Raw genomic sequence first — 17,405 nt, 5'->3', positions numbered from 1 at the left:
AAATACAATAAGTTCATTATTGGAATACATAAGGTTAAAAATTAAAACCATTTTGGTGTGGTTGTATTAAAAAGGTCATGTCTTTGTGAAAAGGTATGGAATTGTTGTAAGTTCATGGTTTTGTTCTTTGAGCAAAGTGATGTTAATGCACGGTTCATTTTGTGCACCAGTAAAACATATACCTGTGTCTTGAATTTGAAAAAAATCATATTGTATTTTTTAATAAAGAAGGGTTCGGTGAATGCACATATGAACCTGGTGGGGTTCAGTACCTCCAACAAGGTTAAGAACCACTGCTTTAAAACAATGTAACAGGAACACCCTAAAAATTTATTTTAAATAAATAAATAAAAATAAAGTACAATTTTACCAATATTCTGCCTCAGTTTATCAGTTGCACATGTTCATTATAACTGACAGATCACAGTGGATCTACAAATACACACAACATTCAATACAGACAGAATATTGGTACAATTCCACTTCTCTGAAGACATTTCAGGTTGTTCATATTTGTTCAGGTTGTTCACGTTTTTGTGTGAAATGATAGTTTGTTTTAGTGTAAATACAGGAAAATTACATGAAAATGTTTACATTTACAAAGAGAAAAGTGTGTAAAGTTGTCTTTTTTTATAGGTTATGATGTTAGTATTTGACTGATGTGACCCACATCAGACTGAACTGGTCTGAATGTGGACCCTGAACTAAAATGATGGTTCATATCTTCAGTGAAACACTCAGTTGATTTAAATCCAGGTTCCAGACCCACCTGTTCTCAGCTGGATTTGAACACAGTTTGGATTCATCAGTTCAGATCTGCACGGTTTCTTTGAAGTTCAAAGTTTTGAATCTGTTTTTTCTGCTTGTGTGTTTTATCTGTTTATCTGATTTTTAGTTGTTTTTTCTCAGGCCTATACTTTTTATTGCTTCTGCTGTAATGCTTTTAATGTTTATGTGAAGCACTTTGAATTGTCTTGTACATGAAATGTGCTACAGAAATAAACCTGCCTTGCCTTGTCATTTGTCCATTTCACTAATTCATCCCACAGGCCGGATCGGACCCTTTGGTGGCCCACATTTGACCCCCGGGGCCGCATGTTTGACCCCCCCGCTCTAAATAAAAACCTGTTGATTTCAGTCTTTGACTCACATTATAATTAAAGTTTGATAAAATAAAATTAAACATGTATCTTTTTAATATCATTAAGGTTAAGGTTCAGATAATGAACAGTTTTTTTCTTCTTTAAATGTTTTCTAAATAGATGTAATAATTCAAATCACTGATAAAAACTGTCCTTTTTTTCGGCCTTATTTTTATTCTGTTCGTTAAAGTGAACAGAGGAAGGTAACTCTACAAACCACAGTGTGGTGGTTTTAGTTCCGTCTCAGTGTGGTTCATGTTCTGCTGCTCCGATAAATGACAACAGATTGATAACAGACAGGAAACTCAACAACGGAGTCAACTTTTTTTTCTGTAAATGTGGAGGTTTCATCTGGTGTGAATGTGGAGGCTGTTGAACAGAGGAAGTGTTGATTCTCTGTCAACAGTCTAATAACCACAGAGAACACATTCACATCTGATCATCCACCTCCTCCCACGTACGCCATCACAAACACGTTTTTACACCAAGTTCAACCACTAAACACAGTCCACCCACCAGGAGCTCACAGACTCAGTTAATCCAGATTCAGGCTTTGACCAGTTCAAGACAGACCCTCAGAGAAAAAGCACAAAATGAGGAAGACTCTGCACTGCTGGAGGACACACAACAACACAACAACACAACTACACAACAACACAACGACACAACCCAGTCCAGTCCAGCTCAGTCCTTCTATCGCCCCCTTGTGTTTGACAATATGAACTCTTTCCTTCTGTTCTCTCCTATTCAAATGTCACTACTACACCATCTGCAGCTCACACAACACAACACAACAATAAAAAAACTAAACACACAACACAACAGAACACAATGAAACATAAAACAACAAAAAAATATAAAACAACAAAAAACACAAAACAAGAAAAAACACAACACAACAAAAAAATACAAGACAAGAAACAACACAACAAAACACAACACAAAAACACCACACAAAATACAACAAGACACCACAACAACAAAAAAGCACAAAACAACACAACACAAAACAACAAACAAAACACAAAATAGCACAACACAAAAAAAACACAACACAACATGACATAACAATAAAACACAACACAAAAAAACAACACAACAAAACACAACAAAATACAACACAACAAAAAACACAAAACAACACAACAAAACACAGCACACAAAAAAAACACAATAAACACAACACAATAAAACGCAACACAATTAAACACACAAAACACAGCACAATATAACACAACAGAAAACACAAAACAACGCAAACACAATATAACAGACGCAACAATAAAGACAAAACAACGCAACAAAACACAATAAACAAAAAAACAACACAACACAAGAAAACACAACACAATATAACACAAACAACAAAAAACAACAAAACACAACACAGTATAACACAACACTATACAAAACAACACAACATAACACAACACAAAAAAAAACACAAAACAACACAACAAAACACAGTACAACACAAAAACAACACAACAAACACAAAATAGCACAACACAAAAAAACACAACACAACATGACAAAACACAATAAAACACAACAAAAAACATTTTACAACATTTATCGTATTTGTGACAAATGGATCAAGTTTATATCCTTTAGCCATCCTGAATCTCTGTTATTCCTCTAAGGTGTCCCTTTTTTTATGATTGCTTATGATTGCTTTTTTTTTTTTTTTTTTTTTTTTATATATATATTTGAGTAATACTGAAACCGTAAGCACCCATTTATGTTTTTTTTTTTTTTTTTTTTGTTTATTTGTTTTTGGGGTTTTTTTTGTTTCTGTTTTTTTTTTTTTTTTTTTTTTTTACACTTTTGTATGTATTATGAAAAAAAAATTGCATGGCAGCTAAAGTCCACATAGTGGAGAACTACACATTGCCTCTTAAATGTTTTGATAAACTACTTTGCTGCTGATGTATACAATAAAAAAAAGTTTAAAAAAACCAAAAAAAAACACAACACAACATCACATAACGCAATAAAACACAACACAACCACAAAACAACACAACAAAACAAAGCACAACACAACCAAACACAAAATAGCGCAACACAAAAAAATACAACACAACCTGACATAGCACAATATAACACAACACAAAAAACAACACAACAAAACACAACAACAAAAAACACAACAAAACATAACACAGTATAACACAAAACAACACAACAAAACCCAACACAATATAACAAATCCCCACCCAATCCCAGTCCAGTCCAGCTCAGTCCTTCTATCGCCCCCTTGTGTTTGACAATATGAACTCTTTCCTTCTGTTCTCTCCTGTTCAAATGTCACTACTACACCATCTGCAGCTCATTCTCACATGTGCTTTTACTCTGAACATCACAAGAAGAAGCAGAAGAACAGCACAAATCCAAAACACAACAACAGCTTTCCCAAAACTGTCCAACAACCAAAACACAAATGAATGAAATAAACCAACCTGACAGGATGAAATGTCCAATCAGGGACATGAGCTCAGACATTTCATGGAGTTTGGCTTCCTTCAACAAATCCTTCAACCATCCTGACATGACGTGTCAAACCTGGAGGACATCTGAGGGACGTCCCACCGGGACGCTTCAACAGCCCGTCCGTCCAAATACGGTCACACCCACAATTCTTCAGTGTCATCAGCTTGGATCTGAGAACTATATATATATAATTTGTATCCATACACACATACATATATACACAGACACAGACATACATATGCACATACAAACATACATATAAAAAAACAAAGAAATTAAACAAAAATAAACAAATAAAATTAATAATTTAACCCTTTCATGCATAGTGGTCAGTACAGTGGACAGTTCTTCTCCAGCTGTTCTCTTATATATTCATGGGTTTTGTTGTTTTAGTTCCATATCAGCCAACACAGTGGACACTTATGCATCATCTCATACACTGGAATTCATACCATTACTGTAATTTTGCTGTTCTTGATAAACCTGATCTGCACTAACATGTTTCAGCATTAGTCAATTATTTGTTAGAAAAAAAAAAAGTTTTGTTTTTTGTTTTTGCATATTATCTCCATGAAAAGAGTAATAACTAGCATTAGAATGGGTTAAAATGTGAGAAAACATCATTTTATTTTATTTCATTGTTTTCATGTCACTTTCTGATATTGGGTTTTAAACATGTGTCTTTATTTCAAAAATTAAATGCATGGACATTTTTGTAACTCCATGAAAAACAAACAACTTGATCACATTGTTTTTTTCATGCCTATGGAGGAATAGAAACATTCAAGAAAAAAATTGTAACCAAGGTTCTCATAATTAATGCATGAAAGGGTTAAAAAATAAATATAATTATAAATTTAAATAAATACATAAATAAATAAAATATAATAATAAAATAATAATAATAATAATAATAATAATAATAATAATAATAATACTTTCCCACACTTCTACAGTTGGGTCCCACTATTAGTACCACAAGCTCAAATCCAACACACTTTAAACTCTTCTTTTTTGTGGATTCAAACACACACTATTTCCTTGTTTCTGTTCAGTGTACAGGTTCTCCTTGTCCCCTCAGTGCTCTTTACAGTCGGAGTTCTTGCAGCAGAAACAGGTTGAATCAGTGACAGTTCAATAAATGTCAGTGAGCTGCAGTTTGTTGTCTGAGACACTAGAGGGCAGCAGAGTCCAGGTTTTCTACTGAGCAGCAGCAGCACACAGCAAGTCCACTACTACCACAAGTCTGAAAACCACCACTGTTAAAGGGAAAGACTGAGTCCAAAAATGAAGAAAGGAGGAGAAGAAAGGAGAAAAGTTTCATCTTTAATCACTGATTCACAGACAAAAGCAAATGAAAGACATTCAAGAGTCCATTCAACATTTCTTTGGAAACTCAGGCTCCGTTCAGACTGCAGCCAAATGTGGCCCAAATCCCCATTTTTGGACGCTATTTGACCTGGATCTGACCTGTTCAACACACTTTGAACGCCACTAATCCACTTTTTTCCAATCCCACCCAGACCACTTTCATATGTGCTCCTAAATCTGATACGTGTCGGATATTTTGCGATGCCACGTCAGTCTGAACGGCCAGGTGGCATTTATCCGACCTTTCCGTCATTGAAACGCCAGTACAGCCCGACTGCAACACGCTGGTGAACAGATAGAGGTGGTGGGAGATGAGTGTGTTGTGGTGAGAGTGTTACGGAGAGCGGTCCCAGATCTATGGAAACCTTCTTCTTGTCGTTTGAAAATTGTGAATGAAGTGTGTGTGAGTGAAGCCGCTAACATCACTATCCCACCACTCCTGACTCCGCCTCCACATCCAAATAGTCGGTTGTACAGACGTAGCAGCCATTGCACCACAAAAGGCCACAGCAAAAACCCTGGCTCTGCTCTGTTTGAATCTTCTACTTGGAATTCTTGGACTGTAATGGTGCTGACTTGGGTTGGACACAAACTTGATCAGTGCCACACACGCCCATACCAGATGCCTCCAGATTTACTTCTGGAAACACAGTGCGTGCTGCGTGGGCACGGATTACGTCAGGACCTCGTCTGCGCATGCGGGTCACTTCAGGGTCGCATTCAAATCAAATCCACTAAAAACACAAACAAAAGCACTGAAATAAAGCAAAAATAAGATCAAATACACTAAAAACAATAACGTTAACCATAATAACCTTGTTTGAGACCCCTGCTGCATCAATACCTAAAAATAATCGATACAGTACTTTTTTTTTTACTATCGATACAGTATTGTGAAATGAAATATCGCGGTATATGGCAGAAGCGGTATTTTCTAACTCCCCTATGACACCGCTGGACCGTCTTCAGCGCTGACGGACACAAACACCAGCAGGAACTCAGTCCAACGTCCACAGAGGACGGACAAACCCACTCAAACTGAGCCGTGGTCGTGTCTGTCAGAGACGCGGCCGAGACAAACGCCACTGAAAAAGCAGACGGAAAGGGCCGAGCATGACACCACAGAAGAAGAAGGAGTCTGCGCCCATGTGTGGAGGACTCATTCCACTCCCACAGAAACAGGTGTGAACAGTGACAGTGACATGTCATTTACTGTTGGAGACACTAGAGGGCAGCAGAACCCAGGTTTTCTACAGGCAGCTGCAGCACAGACCCAGTCCAAACAGAGGACTCATTCAGATTGAAGAATTCCAACATCTGGATCTGGATACATGTGCATTACAGATTAGATCTACGACGGCACTAAACATTTAGGAACAGGACAAATATTGTTAAAATTGTACTGAATTTTCTTTAGACATTTCAGGTTGTTCATATTATTCAGGTTATTCAATTTTTTTTGTAAAAGTCTAGTTTTTTAATGTAAACATTTTCATGTAATTTTACTTTTTTTACACCAAAACACAGAAAATTTGCTGTTGTCAGTATTTCTATGATATTCTGATCATATTTGACTGCTCTGATCCACTTGATAACTAACTGGTCTGTATGCATCTGTATGTGGAACCTGAACTAAAAGGATTTTGACACCATTGACTGTTAATATCTTCAGTGTCATTTTTGCATTTCACAAATTCATCCCATGGGCCGGACTGGACCCTTTGGTGGGCCGGATTTGGCCCCTGGTCCGCATGTTTGACACCTGTGCTTTAGTCCATCTGATCAGCTGTTTCAATCATGCATCATATCATTATTATAATCAATAACCTGAATCTACTATCCACCCTCTATTGTATTTTATAAAAGCCAAGTGACCTCTGTGTGTGGTGTGTGTGTGTGTGTGTGTGTGTGTGTGTGTGTATGTGTGTGTGTGTGTGTGTGTGTGTGTGTGTGTGTGTGTGTATGTGTGTGTGTGTGGGATGTAACGATATGAAAATTTCATATCACAGTTATTGTGACCAAAATTATCAGTTATCATTATTATCGCAGTATTGTTGAAATTGTGCTCATAATGTTCAAAAAGTACTAATACACACGGTGACATAATTTAACCAAGTTGTATTTTGAAAAAAACCCAAACCAAAAAAAAAAACATAAAATAATCGGCACAATGTCCCTTCTGTTGCAGAGAAACGTTCAAATATGAACCCTTAGTGGTCTGAGTCTATTTTCTCTGTTTTTCAGTCCTTCTGATTTTGCCTTTATATACGATAGAAACAAATGTTTACTATACCCATGTTTGGGATCTGTTTTTTCAGCACAACTTCATCCACATCATCTGTCTATTATTTTTTTCACTTTAACCTACGTGTGTTCACATTCCAACCACATCAACAGAAGCAGAGGATTGTGGGAAGTGCCACTGGTCCAGACACAGTAGAGTCATGAGAACAGATGAACAGTGTCAGTGATGTGTCAAACCCAGAGTCTGTGCATCATTTTCACTGTTGAACTCACACTTTGTGTTGGTTTTCTTTCCAATATTCACTGCAAAAAGGATTTTCAACAAATGAACAGAACTTTTGTTTCTTATCTTTTGCCTAAAAAACAAAACTATCCTTGACAAGACACTTTTACACTAGAAAACTAATCCAACTGTTCCTCACTGAGACATTGGAGTTGATGGAGTTTCTCTTCACTAGTAACCAGCTCTAAGGTCCAAACACTGATGTGCACCTGCACACAGGATGTGCTCCTCCGTCTCTATGGTAACCGGCCCCCCGCCTCCTCTCCCCTCTCCCGACCGCAGCGGGGGGGGCCGACGGGAGGTGGGAGGAGCCCTTCCGAAGCGGGCGGGCCCGGGTCTGATGTCCCAGCTCGTCCTGCTTTGTCCTCAGCTGCAGCAGACGCCGCTTCTCCCCAGGTTCACCAGAGGAAACCACACAAAATGCTTCTGCTGCCGCCGGCCTGCTCTGTGCTGTCTGTGTTCAGGTCAGTGTTTCCAGCCAATCAGGAGCCACAACACTCTACCTGTACAACACGCACACACACTAACCTTCATCCACGCCTCTGTTTGTCTACAGCGCTGGTCGCCACGGCAACACAGCTGATTCAGGAGGATGTAACACTGACCAGGAGAGTCGGTCAAAATGTCTCCTTCAGCTGTGGAGGAACTGAGAAGTGTACCAGCAGAAGGACACGCTGGTACCAGAAGAAAGACACAGAAACATTTAAATGGATTCTCAGTATTTGGAGGAATGATGGTTCCATTTATAACAAGACTAATCATCCTCAGACAGCTGACTTCTCATCTGTAGATAAAGGTAAAGGTTATGAGTTGCAGATCCAGACAGTTGGACCCTCTCATTCAGCCTCATACTACTGCGGCTGTACGAAGTTAGACAGTACCCACAGTGAGAAAAGACTCCTGAAGTCTGTACAAAAACCTCCAGATGCACAAACATCAACCAGCGTTAGTGACACCAACAGAACAGGAAACCACGGCAACCATCCCATAGTTCAGCTCCATCTCACACACAAACCAACTGATCTGAGGACACTTTGAATCCCATACATTTCCTATTTTCCAGTGGATTTGACCCATTTGAACAGGTTTAATGTTGGAAAAAACTGAGCAGAAAAATCCCAATCCAAAGGACAAACACAATCAACCTGAAGAGTCATGGACACGGACCAATGTTGGACTCAGAGTTGGATCCATGAAAATGAACAGTCCATGAAAACCACTGCTGTGTTTGTCCACTTCAAAGCTCAAGTCAATCCTCTGGAGACCATGAATGGGAATCCATCCATCACTGGGTCCAGATCCAGTCCATGTGGACTAAAGGACTGAACAAACTGTCCAACTGATGCACAAAAGACAAAGACAAAACCGTCCTGTTGATGTGAATATGAGACAAACACATCATGGATCTGGAATCTCATCCTGGTTCAGCATCTGGACACGTTTAGTCCACGTCAGCCCACGGCGTCGGAGCACACAGGTTTTTGTACCAGCATATTTCACTGTGAGAGGACGATATCGCTACTGGATCTTTGGTTCTGGGACTAAACTGTACGTAACAGGTAAGAATCAACATTTAATATCATTTATTTACTTGTAAATCTGTCAAATGTGTTTAAAAGTCAGTTTGTGCTGATTCAGGTTTGACAGGTTTTTAGTTTTTATTCAAGTTCATAATTATTCATGCAGCTATTTTTATAGAAATAAACTTTCATTCTATTTTAAACTGTCTCTATTCAATCGAAAATATTCTTCATAAAAACCAAAATGTGTATTTTTATTATTTTATTAAACCTGATAAAAGTGAAGTTCAATCATCTCAGTCATTCAGAAACAACTGCAAATTAAAAAAACATCTGATACATGATGTGAAAAATACATTCAATTATATTTTAAAAGCATTTTTAAATGATAGGTGATGTTAATTAAGTTAATTGGGACAAAAATATCAGTTCAATAATATCGAATAAGTATAATGATACTGTTATTTACACATGTCAATAACCTGTATTACAAACTGTTCACATTAAGACAAATGGACACAATTAGATTATTAATGATAATGTCCAGAAATACACTAATTAATAATAAAATAAGTACCTTAAAGTAATTAGGATACATTCTTTTAAAATAAGTCAACATTTATTTATGTCGTTGTTTTTACATAAACACTGTTCAACACAAGTGACACAAATTAATTTCTTTCAAATCTTTAATGTGATTTTATTTTAATCTGATGATCATATTGTTCAAAACATCTCAGTCATTCAGACAAACCTGCAGATTCAAAAACATGTTTTACATGATGAGAAAAATACATGCAATTCTATTTGAAATGCACTTTTAAAGCTCAGTGCTGTTCAATATGTTAATTGGGTCAAAATAGAAGTTTCCATTTGTATTTGACATGATAATGAATGTGTTTAATTAATAGTATAAAGACTCAAATAATACCCAAATACACACTTATATTTACATTTGTGTCTTACACATATATTTCTTCTATTTAATGGCCTATGTTCTGTGAAAGTACTGGAACTGAGAGTAAAATAGCAGTTAATAAACATATAAAGGTAAATATATTGAATCAGTTCAATCCCAGATATAATAAATATGTTGTACTTCACTGTTTCATGACTTTAACATCTTCTTTATGTCAGAACTTTAGGAAATAAAAGAGTTTCTGTGATTATTGAAATGTTTATTCCAAACAGTCTGATAAGATATTATACATGACATCAATTATACAAAGTACACTGAAAGAAGAAAAAAAAGGGGATCAATAATGATCATTAAAAGGAGGAGAGAGAGAAAAAAAGGGTAGTATAAGTCAATTAAATAAGGATGTAAAAAATGGAAAATAAAAAAGATATTAACAAGCCTGTACATTTAACCAAGCACACTGTGAGGAAACAAGAAAAAAAAAAAAAGGGGGGGGGGGGTGCATAAGTACATTTATAAGTATACACACAAGGTAGCATTCATAGTCATAATACAAAGAAAGAAGAAAAAAAAAGAGAGAGAGACAGAAGAGTGGAACAGTGCACATGTACATTTAGTATTAGGATATTCAAGTACAAAAGGCAACCACGAACAGAAGAGTAGCACACAAAAAGAAAACACAGAAAGACTATTAAAAAAAACTATTAGATTATTAATTAGAATGTCCAGAAATACAGTCATTAATAATTACCTTCAAATAATTCAAATACATTCATTTATTGATTTTTAATATTTATTTATTTTTGTGTGTATTTTAGTGTAGTTTGTAAGAGTCTGAGTACCGAGAAAAGTGATATATAAAACCCATAATTATTATTATTATTATTATTATTATTATTATTATTATTATTATTATTATTAGTTTACCATGTTTTAATGTATTTTAGCATATTTTGCGTATATTTAAGGCATTCTTTGTGTTTTGTGTGTATTTGATCTTATTTGTGCTTTCTTTCAGTGCTTTTCTTTGTGTTTTGTGTGTATTTGATCTTATTTGTGCTTTCTTTCAGTGCTTTTCTATGTGTTTTGTGTGTATTTGATCTTATTTGTGCTTTCTTTCAGTGCTTTTCTTTGTGTTTTGTGTGTATTTGATCTTATTTGTGCTTTCTTTCAGTGCTTTTCTTTGTGTTTTGTGTGTATTTGATCTTATTTGTGCTTTCTTTCAGTGCTTTTCTTTGTGTTTTGTGTGTATTTTTCCACATGTTGCTGTGGAATCGCTCTAATGCTTCATGGCTGGAGGGGTTCAGGTCGGAGCTTTAACACTTGATTCTTTCTTCATTCATGGTGTGCTTCTATAGTTCAGTGCTGGTTTCTTGCTCAGTCCGTGTTGCTCACCGTGTCCACGTGTCCACCTTCAGATGATCCGGTGCTGAAGCCCGTGGTGGGCGTGTACCCGGCGGCGTCCACGGCCCCGGACGGGAAGACCTCCCTGATGTGTGTGGCCTCAGGCATGTCTCCTCCTGAGGTCCGCTTCTCCTGGAAAAGACAGAAGGACCACGGAACTGAGGAGGATCTGCCCGACGCCCAGGGAGAACAGCTGGAGGTCCAAGAGTCTGGACGGAGAACCTCCATCAGAACCATCCATCAGAACCACAACAGCTCAGATAAATACTGGTGCACGGTCCAGCACGAGGGGGGCACCACCCACCAAGGTGAAGCTTCTGGTCTGGGTTCAGATATGTTCCAGCTTCATGTGTGTTCAGACACAACAGCACTGACATGGATCTGCTTTGTGTTTCAGAGGTTCCAGAGGTTCCAGCTCTTCCTCCTTCCGTCCAGCCCTGGGACTCCCAGCATCTTCCTTGTCTGTTCTACTCAGTTCTGATCCTGAAGAGTCTGGTTTACTGCTGTGGACTCTGGGTCATGAATCTCATATAGACCTTCCACCTGCTGCACACCACTGAGTTCCTTTACATTCTGTCATTTGTCAAAGTCAGTGCTGATCCATCAGAACCAGCAGGACCTGAAAGAATCACAATCACTGACCTACAGTGTTAGATTTGCTCCATGCAGACGTATTAAATTGGTCCCAGTGGTCTATTCTGTTTATGTGGAATCTTTTCTCTTGGTCACTGCTTCCACTATGTGTACGTTTGAGCATTTATCCAATCACATTTCAATCAGATTTTCTTGCTTTAGTAATAACCTTCATTCTCTGTCAGATATCTGTTTATGATCAAACACCCTGGTATACTGGGTTTTTTGGTGGAGTATTGATAGAATAGCATTGATATTAAAGGTTGGATTAGGTCAGGTAGAACAACATGAAGAACTACACTGAAAAAAATCTAACTCTGACCAAGTGTATTTTTCTCATTTCTAGTCCAAATATCTCATCACACTTCAAATCAGACGGAATCACCTAAAGAGGAACTTTTCAGTGAAATATAAGAACTGATTTATAGACAATAGTACGGTGGCCCAGAGGTGCAACAGGCCAAAAAATTATCCACTAGACGAAAAAAATTATCTACTGCAAGAAAAAAAAAGAGAACAGCCTAAAAAAAAGATCCACTAGATGAAAAAAATTATCTACTACAAGAAAAAAAAGAGAACAGCCTAAAAAAATTATCCACGAGATGAAAAAAATTATCTACTACAAGAAAAAAAAAAGAGAAAAACAGCCCAAAAAAATTATCCACTATAAGGAAAAAAAAAGAGAGAACAGCCTAAAAAAATTATCCACTAGACAAAAAAATTATCTACTACAAGAAAAAAAAAGAGAACAGCCTAAAAAAATTATCCACGAGATGAAAAAAATTATCTACTACAAGAAAAAAAAGAGAACAGCCTAAAAAAATTATCCACGAGATGAAAAAAATTATCTACTACAAGAAAAAAAAAAGAGAAAAACAGCCCAAAAAAATTATCCACTATAAGGGAAAAAAAAAGAGAGAACAGCCTAAAAAAATTATCCACTAGACAAAAAAATTATCTACTGCAAGAAAAAAAGAGAACAGCCTAAAAAAATTATCCACTAGACAAAAAAATTATCTACTGCAAGAAAAAAGGAGAACAGCCTAAAAAAATTATCCACTAGACAAAAAAATTATCTACTGCAAGAAAAAAAGAGAACAGCCTAAAAAAATTATCCACTATAAGAAAAAAAAGAGAACAGCCCCCAAAAAATTATCCACTAGATGAAAAAAAAAAAAAATCCCCTATAAGAAAGAAAAGAGACCAGCCAAAAAAATTATCCACTAAAAGAAAAAAAAAGAGAACAGGCAAAAAAAAATTATCTACTAGCCCAAAAAATTATTCACTATAAGAAAAAAAAAAAAAAAAAGAACAGGTGAAAAAAATTATCTACTATGAGAAAAAAAAAGAGAGCAGCCCAAAAAAATATCCACTATAAGAAAAAAAAACATCATCCACCTTTTCAATTACGGGGGCGCTGTTTACCCGAAAGGTGCCTTGCTTTAAAATTAAGACCACCACAAAAAATAAAAGGATAGGCTGAAAAATTTTAAGGCTTTCGGCTAATGTGGCTAATGCTAAGGAAGTACCCCACCGGAAGTGGAGGTCGTGCGCTAAAAAATAAAGTTATTTTAAAATATAGATATTTCCATTAATATAGTTTGCAAAGCAGTTAAATGATTAAATACGGTTCCAGTGTCTGCTCAAGGTTAGGCATGGGCGTTAAATGGTTAAGGTTAGGGTTAGGGTATGGTTGGGGTTAGTTTTCAGTGGTAAATGGCCCTTGTGTGCACTGTGTGAAGGTTCGTTGCTAAGCTAATGCTAACGCGAAAAGTTGACGGCAACTTTGTGTTATTTTATTTTGAGAGGAGGAGAAGAGGAGCTTCCTGTGGAGCTCCACTATCATGGCATCGCCCATTTGTTGAGAGACAGCGAGTGCATATTGCGGCACCGACACCTGTACGTCGCGGCACCAGCCGAGGTGCCACGGTACCTCGCGGCACCTCGGCTGGTGCCGCGACGTACCGCGGTACCACGGCTCGGTGCCAGGTACCCCAGCACGGCACCGCGTACCATGTCTCGGTACCACAGCTCAGCTCGTTGCCAGGTGCCGAGGCACTGCGGTACCACGGCACACATCTGTATCTCCACAAAATGTCCTTCTTGATCTAGTGTTAGTGAAGACACTCCGTTTGAGTTGAAGAGGAGAGGTCTACCTGCAAACAAATGGGCGATGCCATGATAGTGGAGCTCCACAGGAAGCTCCTCTTCTCCTCCTCTCAAAATAAAATAACACAAAGTTGCCGTCAACTTTTCGCGTTAGCATTAGCTTAGCAACGAACCTTCACACAGTGCACACAAGGGCCATTTACCACTGAAAACTAACCCCAACCATACCCTAACCCAGGGGTGTCCAAACTTTTTTTAAAGAGGGCCAGATCTGATAATGTGGAGACTGACAGGGGCAAGTGGTCCCTTCGGACGTTTTTTAAACAGTAAAAATTACATATAAACGCGATAATTTAAAAAACAACTTTATTTTCATTGTCAAAATATCATTTTTTTTAAAAATGGCAATGTAACCAAATCTAAGCCACTCAGGTATGAACAAATTTAAAAAAAACAAAACATTTCTGCCTTCCTTTCACATCTGGAGTCAGATAACATAGAACAAACCGTGTGGAGTATCTTAAATGTCCAAGAAGTTAATAAAAATCTTAACCCCACATTCATTTTAAACATGACTTATGTGAGTAATCATTACTCATATATTACTCAGTAATGCAAAGTCTGTTAACATTTAAGATGAAAACATGACTCTTGCTCTTGTCTTTCACAAAATCATTCAGAAAGTAATATTTTGTGTCACATCTACAGGGGTTGGACAAAATAATGGAAACACCTTCACCTCAAGATGATAATGCCCCAATCCATACAGCTAGAACTGTTAAAGAATGGCATGAGGAACATTCTAATGAAGTTGAGCATCTCGTATGGCCGGCACAGTCCCCAGACCTCAACATTATTGAGCATTTATGGTCAGTTTTAGAGATTCAAGTAAGATGTTGACTTCCACCGTCATCGTCTCTAAAAGAGTTGGAGGGTATTCTAACTGAAGAACGGCTGAAAATTCCTTTGGAAACAATTCACAAGTTGTATGAATCAATACCTCAGAGAATTGAGGCTGTAATTGCCACAAAAGGCGGACCTACACCATATTAAATTATATTTTGTTGATTTTTCAAGATGTTTCCATTATTTTGTCCAACCCCTGTACAAGTACATAACACCAGCAGTTAGAGGCAACTAACCTGGCAACTTGGTATCCTGCCTTGGTGGTGAATTCACTGAACTCCCAGGTTCACATGAAGAGTCACTGTTGTGAGTTTAAAGCAGCTTGAATTTGCTTCACTTTTTCCGAACGCTCACTCCCTGCTAGCTTGTCGTATGTGTTAGCATGTTTTGTCTGCTAGTGTCTCTTTACGTTGAATTCCTTAAACAAGGCAACAGTCTCTTGACAAATTAGGCAAACACAACCACCTCGATTTTCAGTGAAAAAAATTTGTAATTCCCATCTCTCCTGGAAGCGGCAGCCCTCACTGTCAACTTTCGGTTTTTTTTTTTTTTAGAAATTAGCGAAAAGGGTTCACAGCAAGGTCACAGAGCCAGATAGAGTTAGAGTGGTGCTGCCACCATGAGGTGAAAGGAGGAACTGCATTTGGAACCTTTTATGATTCATGTACTCGGTTCAACAGTCCAAACGGGCCATAAATAATGTAATATAAAACCGAAGCTGTGGGCCGTATAAAATCTGACCGCGGGCCGTGATTGGCCCCGGGGCCGGACTTTGGACATGCCTGCCCTAACCCTAACCTTAACCATTTAACGCCCATGCCTAACCTTGAGCAGACACTGGAACCGTATTTAATCATTTAACTGCTTTGCAAACTATATTAATGGAAATATCTATATTTTAAAATAACTTTATTTTTTAGCGCACGACCTCCACTTCCGGTGGGGTACTTCCTTAGCATTAGCCACATTAGCCGAAAGCCTTAAAATTTTTCAGCCTATCCTTTTATTTTTTGTGGTGGCCTTAATTTTAAAGCAAGACACCTTTCGGGTAAACAGCGCCCCCGTAATTGAAAAGGTGGATGATGTTTTTTTTTTCTTATAGTGGATATTTTTTTTGGGCTGCTCTCTTTTTTTTCTCATAGTAGATAATTTTTTTCACCTGTTCTTTTTTTTTTTTTTTTTTAGTGGATAATTTTTTGGGCTAGTAGATAATTTTTTTCTTATAGGGGATTTTTTTTTTTCATCTAGTGGATAATTTATTTTAGGCTGTTCTCTTTTTTTTTTCTTACAGTGGATCATTTTTTTTTTGGGCTGTTCTCTTTTTTTTCTTGTAGTAGATAATTTTTTTCATCTAGTGGATAATTTTTTTAGGCTGTTCTCTTTTTTTTTTCTTGTAGTAGATAATTTTTTTCATGTAGTGGATAATTTTTTTTAGGCTGTTCTCTTTTTTTTCTTATAGTGGATAATTTTTTTAGGCTGTTCTCTTTTTTTTTCTTGAAGTAGATAATTTTTTTCATCTAGTGGATAATTTTTTTTAGGCTGTTCTCTTTTTTTTCTTATACTGGATAATTTTTTTGGGCTGTTCTCTTTTTTTTTCTTGTAGTAGATAATTTTTTTCATCTAGTGGATAATTTTTTTAGGCTGTTCTCTTTTTTTTTCTTGTAGTAGATAATTTTTTTCGCCTAGTGGATAATTTTTTGGCCTCTTGCACCTCTGGGCCACCGTACAATAGAGCATGAAAATTTATTTCAAGAAATCTGACCAAGATCATTTTCACTTGTTCCCCTGAGGTTTTTTTTTTTTTTTTTTTTTCTTAATTCAAGTAAAAATCTGCCGATGGAACGAGTGAAAATGATCTTGGTAAGATTTGTATAAATCAGATTTTCCAGATCTATTGTCTATAAATCAGTTCTTATATTTCACTGAAAAGTTCCTCTTTAGGTGATTCTGTCTGATTTGAAGTGTGATGAGATATTTGGACTGGAAATGACAAAAATACACTTGGTCACATTTAGATTTTTACAGTGTAGGGGTGAAAAAAACAATGCTGTTGCTAAAATGTTGTTGTCGTGCGATTGTTCTTCAGTTTGTTAAAGAATCCCTGATTCTGTTCAAGAAGAAAAACAAAGCAGATTAAAAAAATAAAATAACTTGTATGTTTAAGTGGTTTTTATTTCTGTCTCATTGTGGGTTGAATTCTACTGCTCTGGTAAATGATGACACATTTTCATTTGATCTATTATCAATTAATAATTAATATTAGTTTGTTTCCTTCTGAAAACACAAAAACAATATAATTGAAATCTATTCAATTAGGTGCATGACCTTTACATTTCACAGTTTCTATAAACAGACACTATTTCACCGTTTTGTGCATTAACT

The 17,405-nt window shown here is 36.8% G+C and overlaps 1 protein-coding gene across 2 annotated transcripts; it reads left to right on the top strand.

Annotated features, from left to right (window-relative positions):
- Positions 1-8,572: 8,572 nt before the first annotated feature.
- On the top strand, positions 8,573-12,426 carry LOC115410573 (immunoglobulin lambda-like polypeptide 5). 2 transcript variants are annotated; one of them, XM_030122266.1, is made up of 4 exons: positions 8,573-9,091; positions 11,198-11,278; positions 11,390-11,683; positions 11,773-12,426. In XM_030122266.1, exons 1-4 carry the CDS (start codon positions 8,875-8,877, stop codon positions 11,907-11,909), a joined length of 729 nt encoding a protein of 242 aa, XP_029978126.1. In that variant the 5' UTR covers positions 8,573-8,874; the 3' UTR covers positions 11,910-12,426. The 2 variants fall into 2 exon arrangements, with proteins under 2 accessions (XP_029978126.1, XP_029978127.1); XM_030122267.1 differs by lacking the exon at positions 11,198-11,278.
- The last annotated feature ends 4,979 nt before the right edge of the window (positions 12,427-17,405 follow it).

This window comes from Sphaeramia orbicularis, chromosome 19 (genome assembly GCF_902148855.1).
Source record: "Sphaeramia orbicularis chromosome 19, fSphaOr1.1, whole genome shotgun sequence".
Classification (NCBI taxonomy): Eukaryota; Metazoa; Chordata; class Actinopteri; order Kurtiformes; family Apogonidae; genus Sphaeramia; species Sphaeramia orbicularis.
This window is presented reverse-complemented; position numbering and strand designations above follow the sequence as displayed.

Bases quoted from the DNA above. Each gene is read 5' to 3' on its own strand.
- LOC115410573 (XM_030122266.1), top strand. From the start codon at position 8,875: ATGCACAAAAGACAAAGACAAAACCGTCCTGTTGATGTGAATATGAGA. The intron at 9,092-11,197 runs GTAAGAATCAAC...GCTTTCTTTCAG, and splicing joins GACTAAACTGTACGTAACAG to TGCTTTTCTTTGTGTTTTGT. The intron at 11,684-11,772 runs GTGAAGCTTCTG...TTTGTGTTTCAG, and splicing joins GGGGGGCACCACCCACCAAG to AGGTTCCAGAGGTTCCAGCT.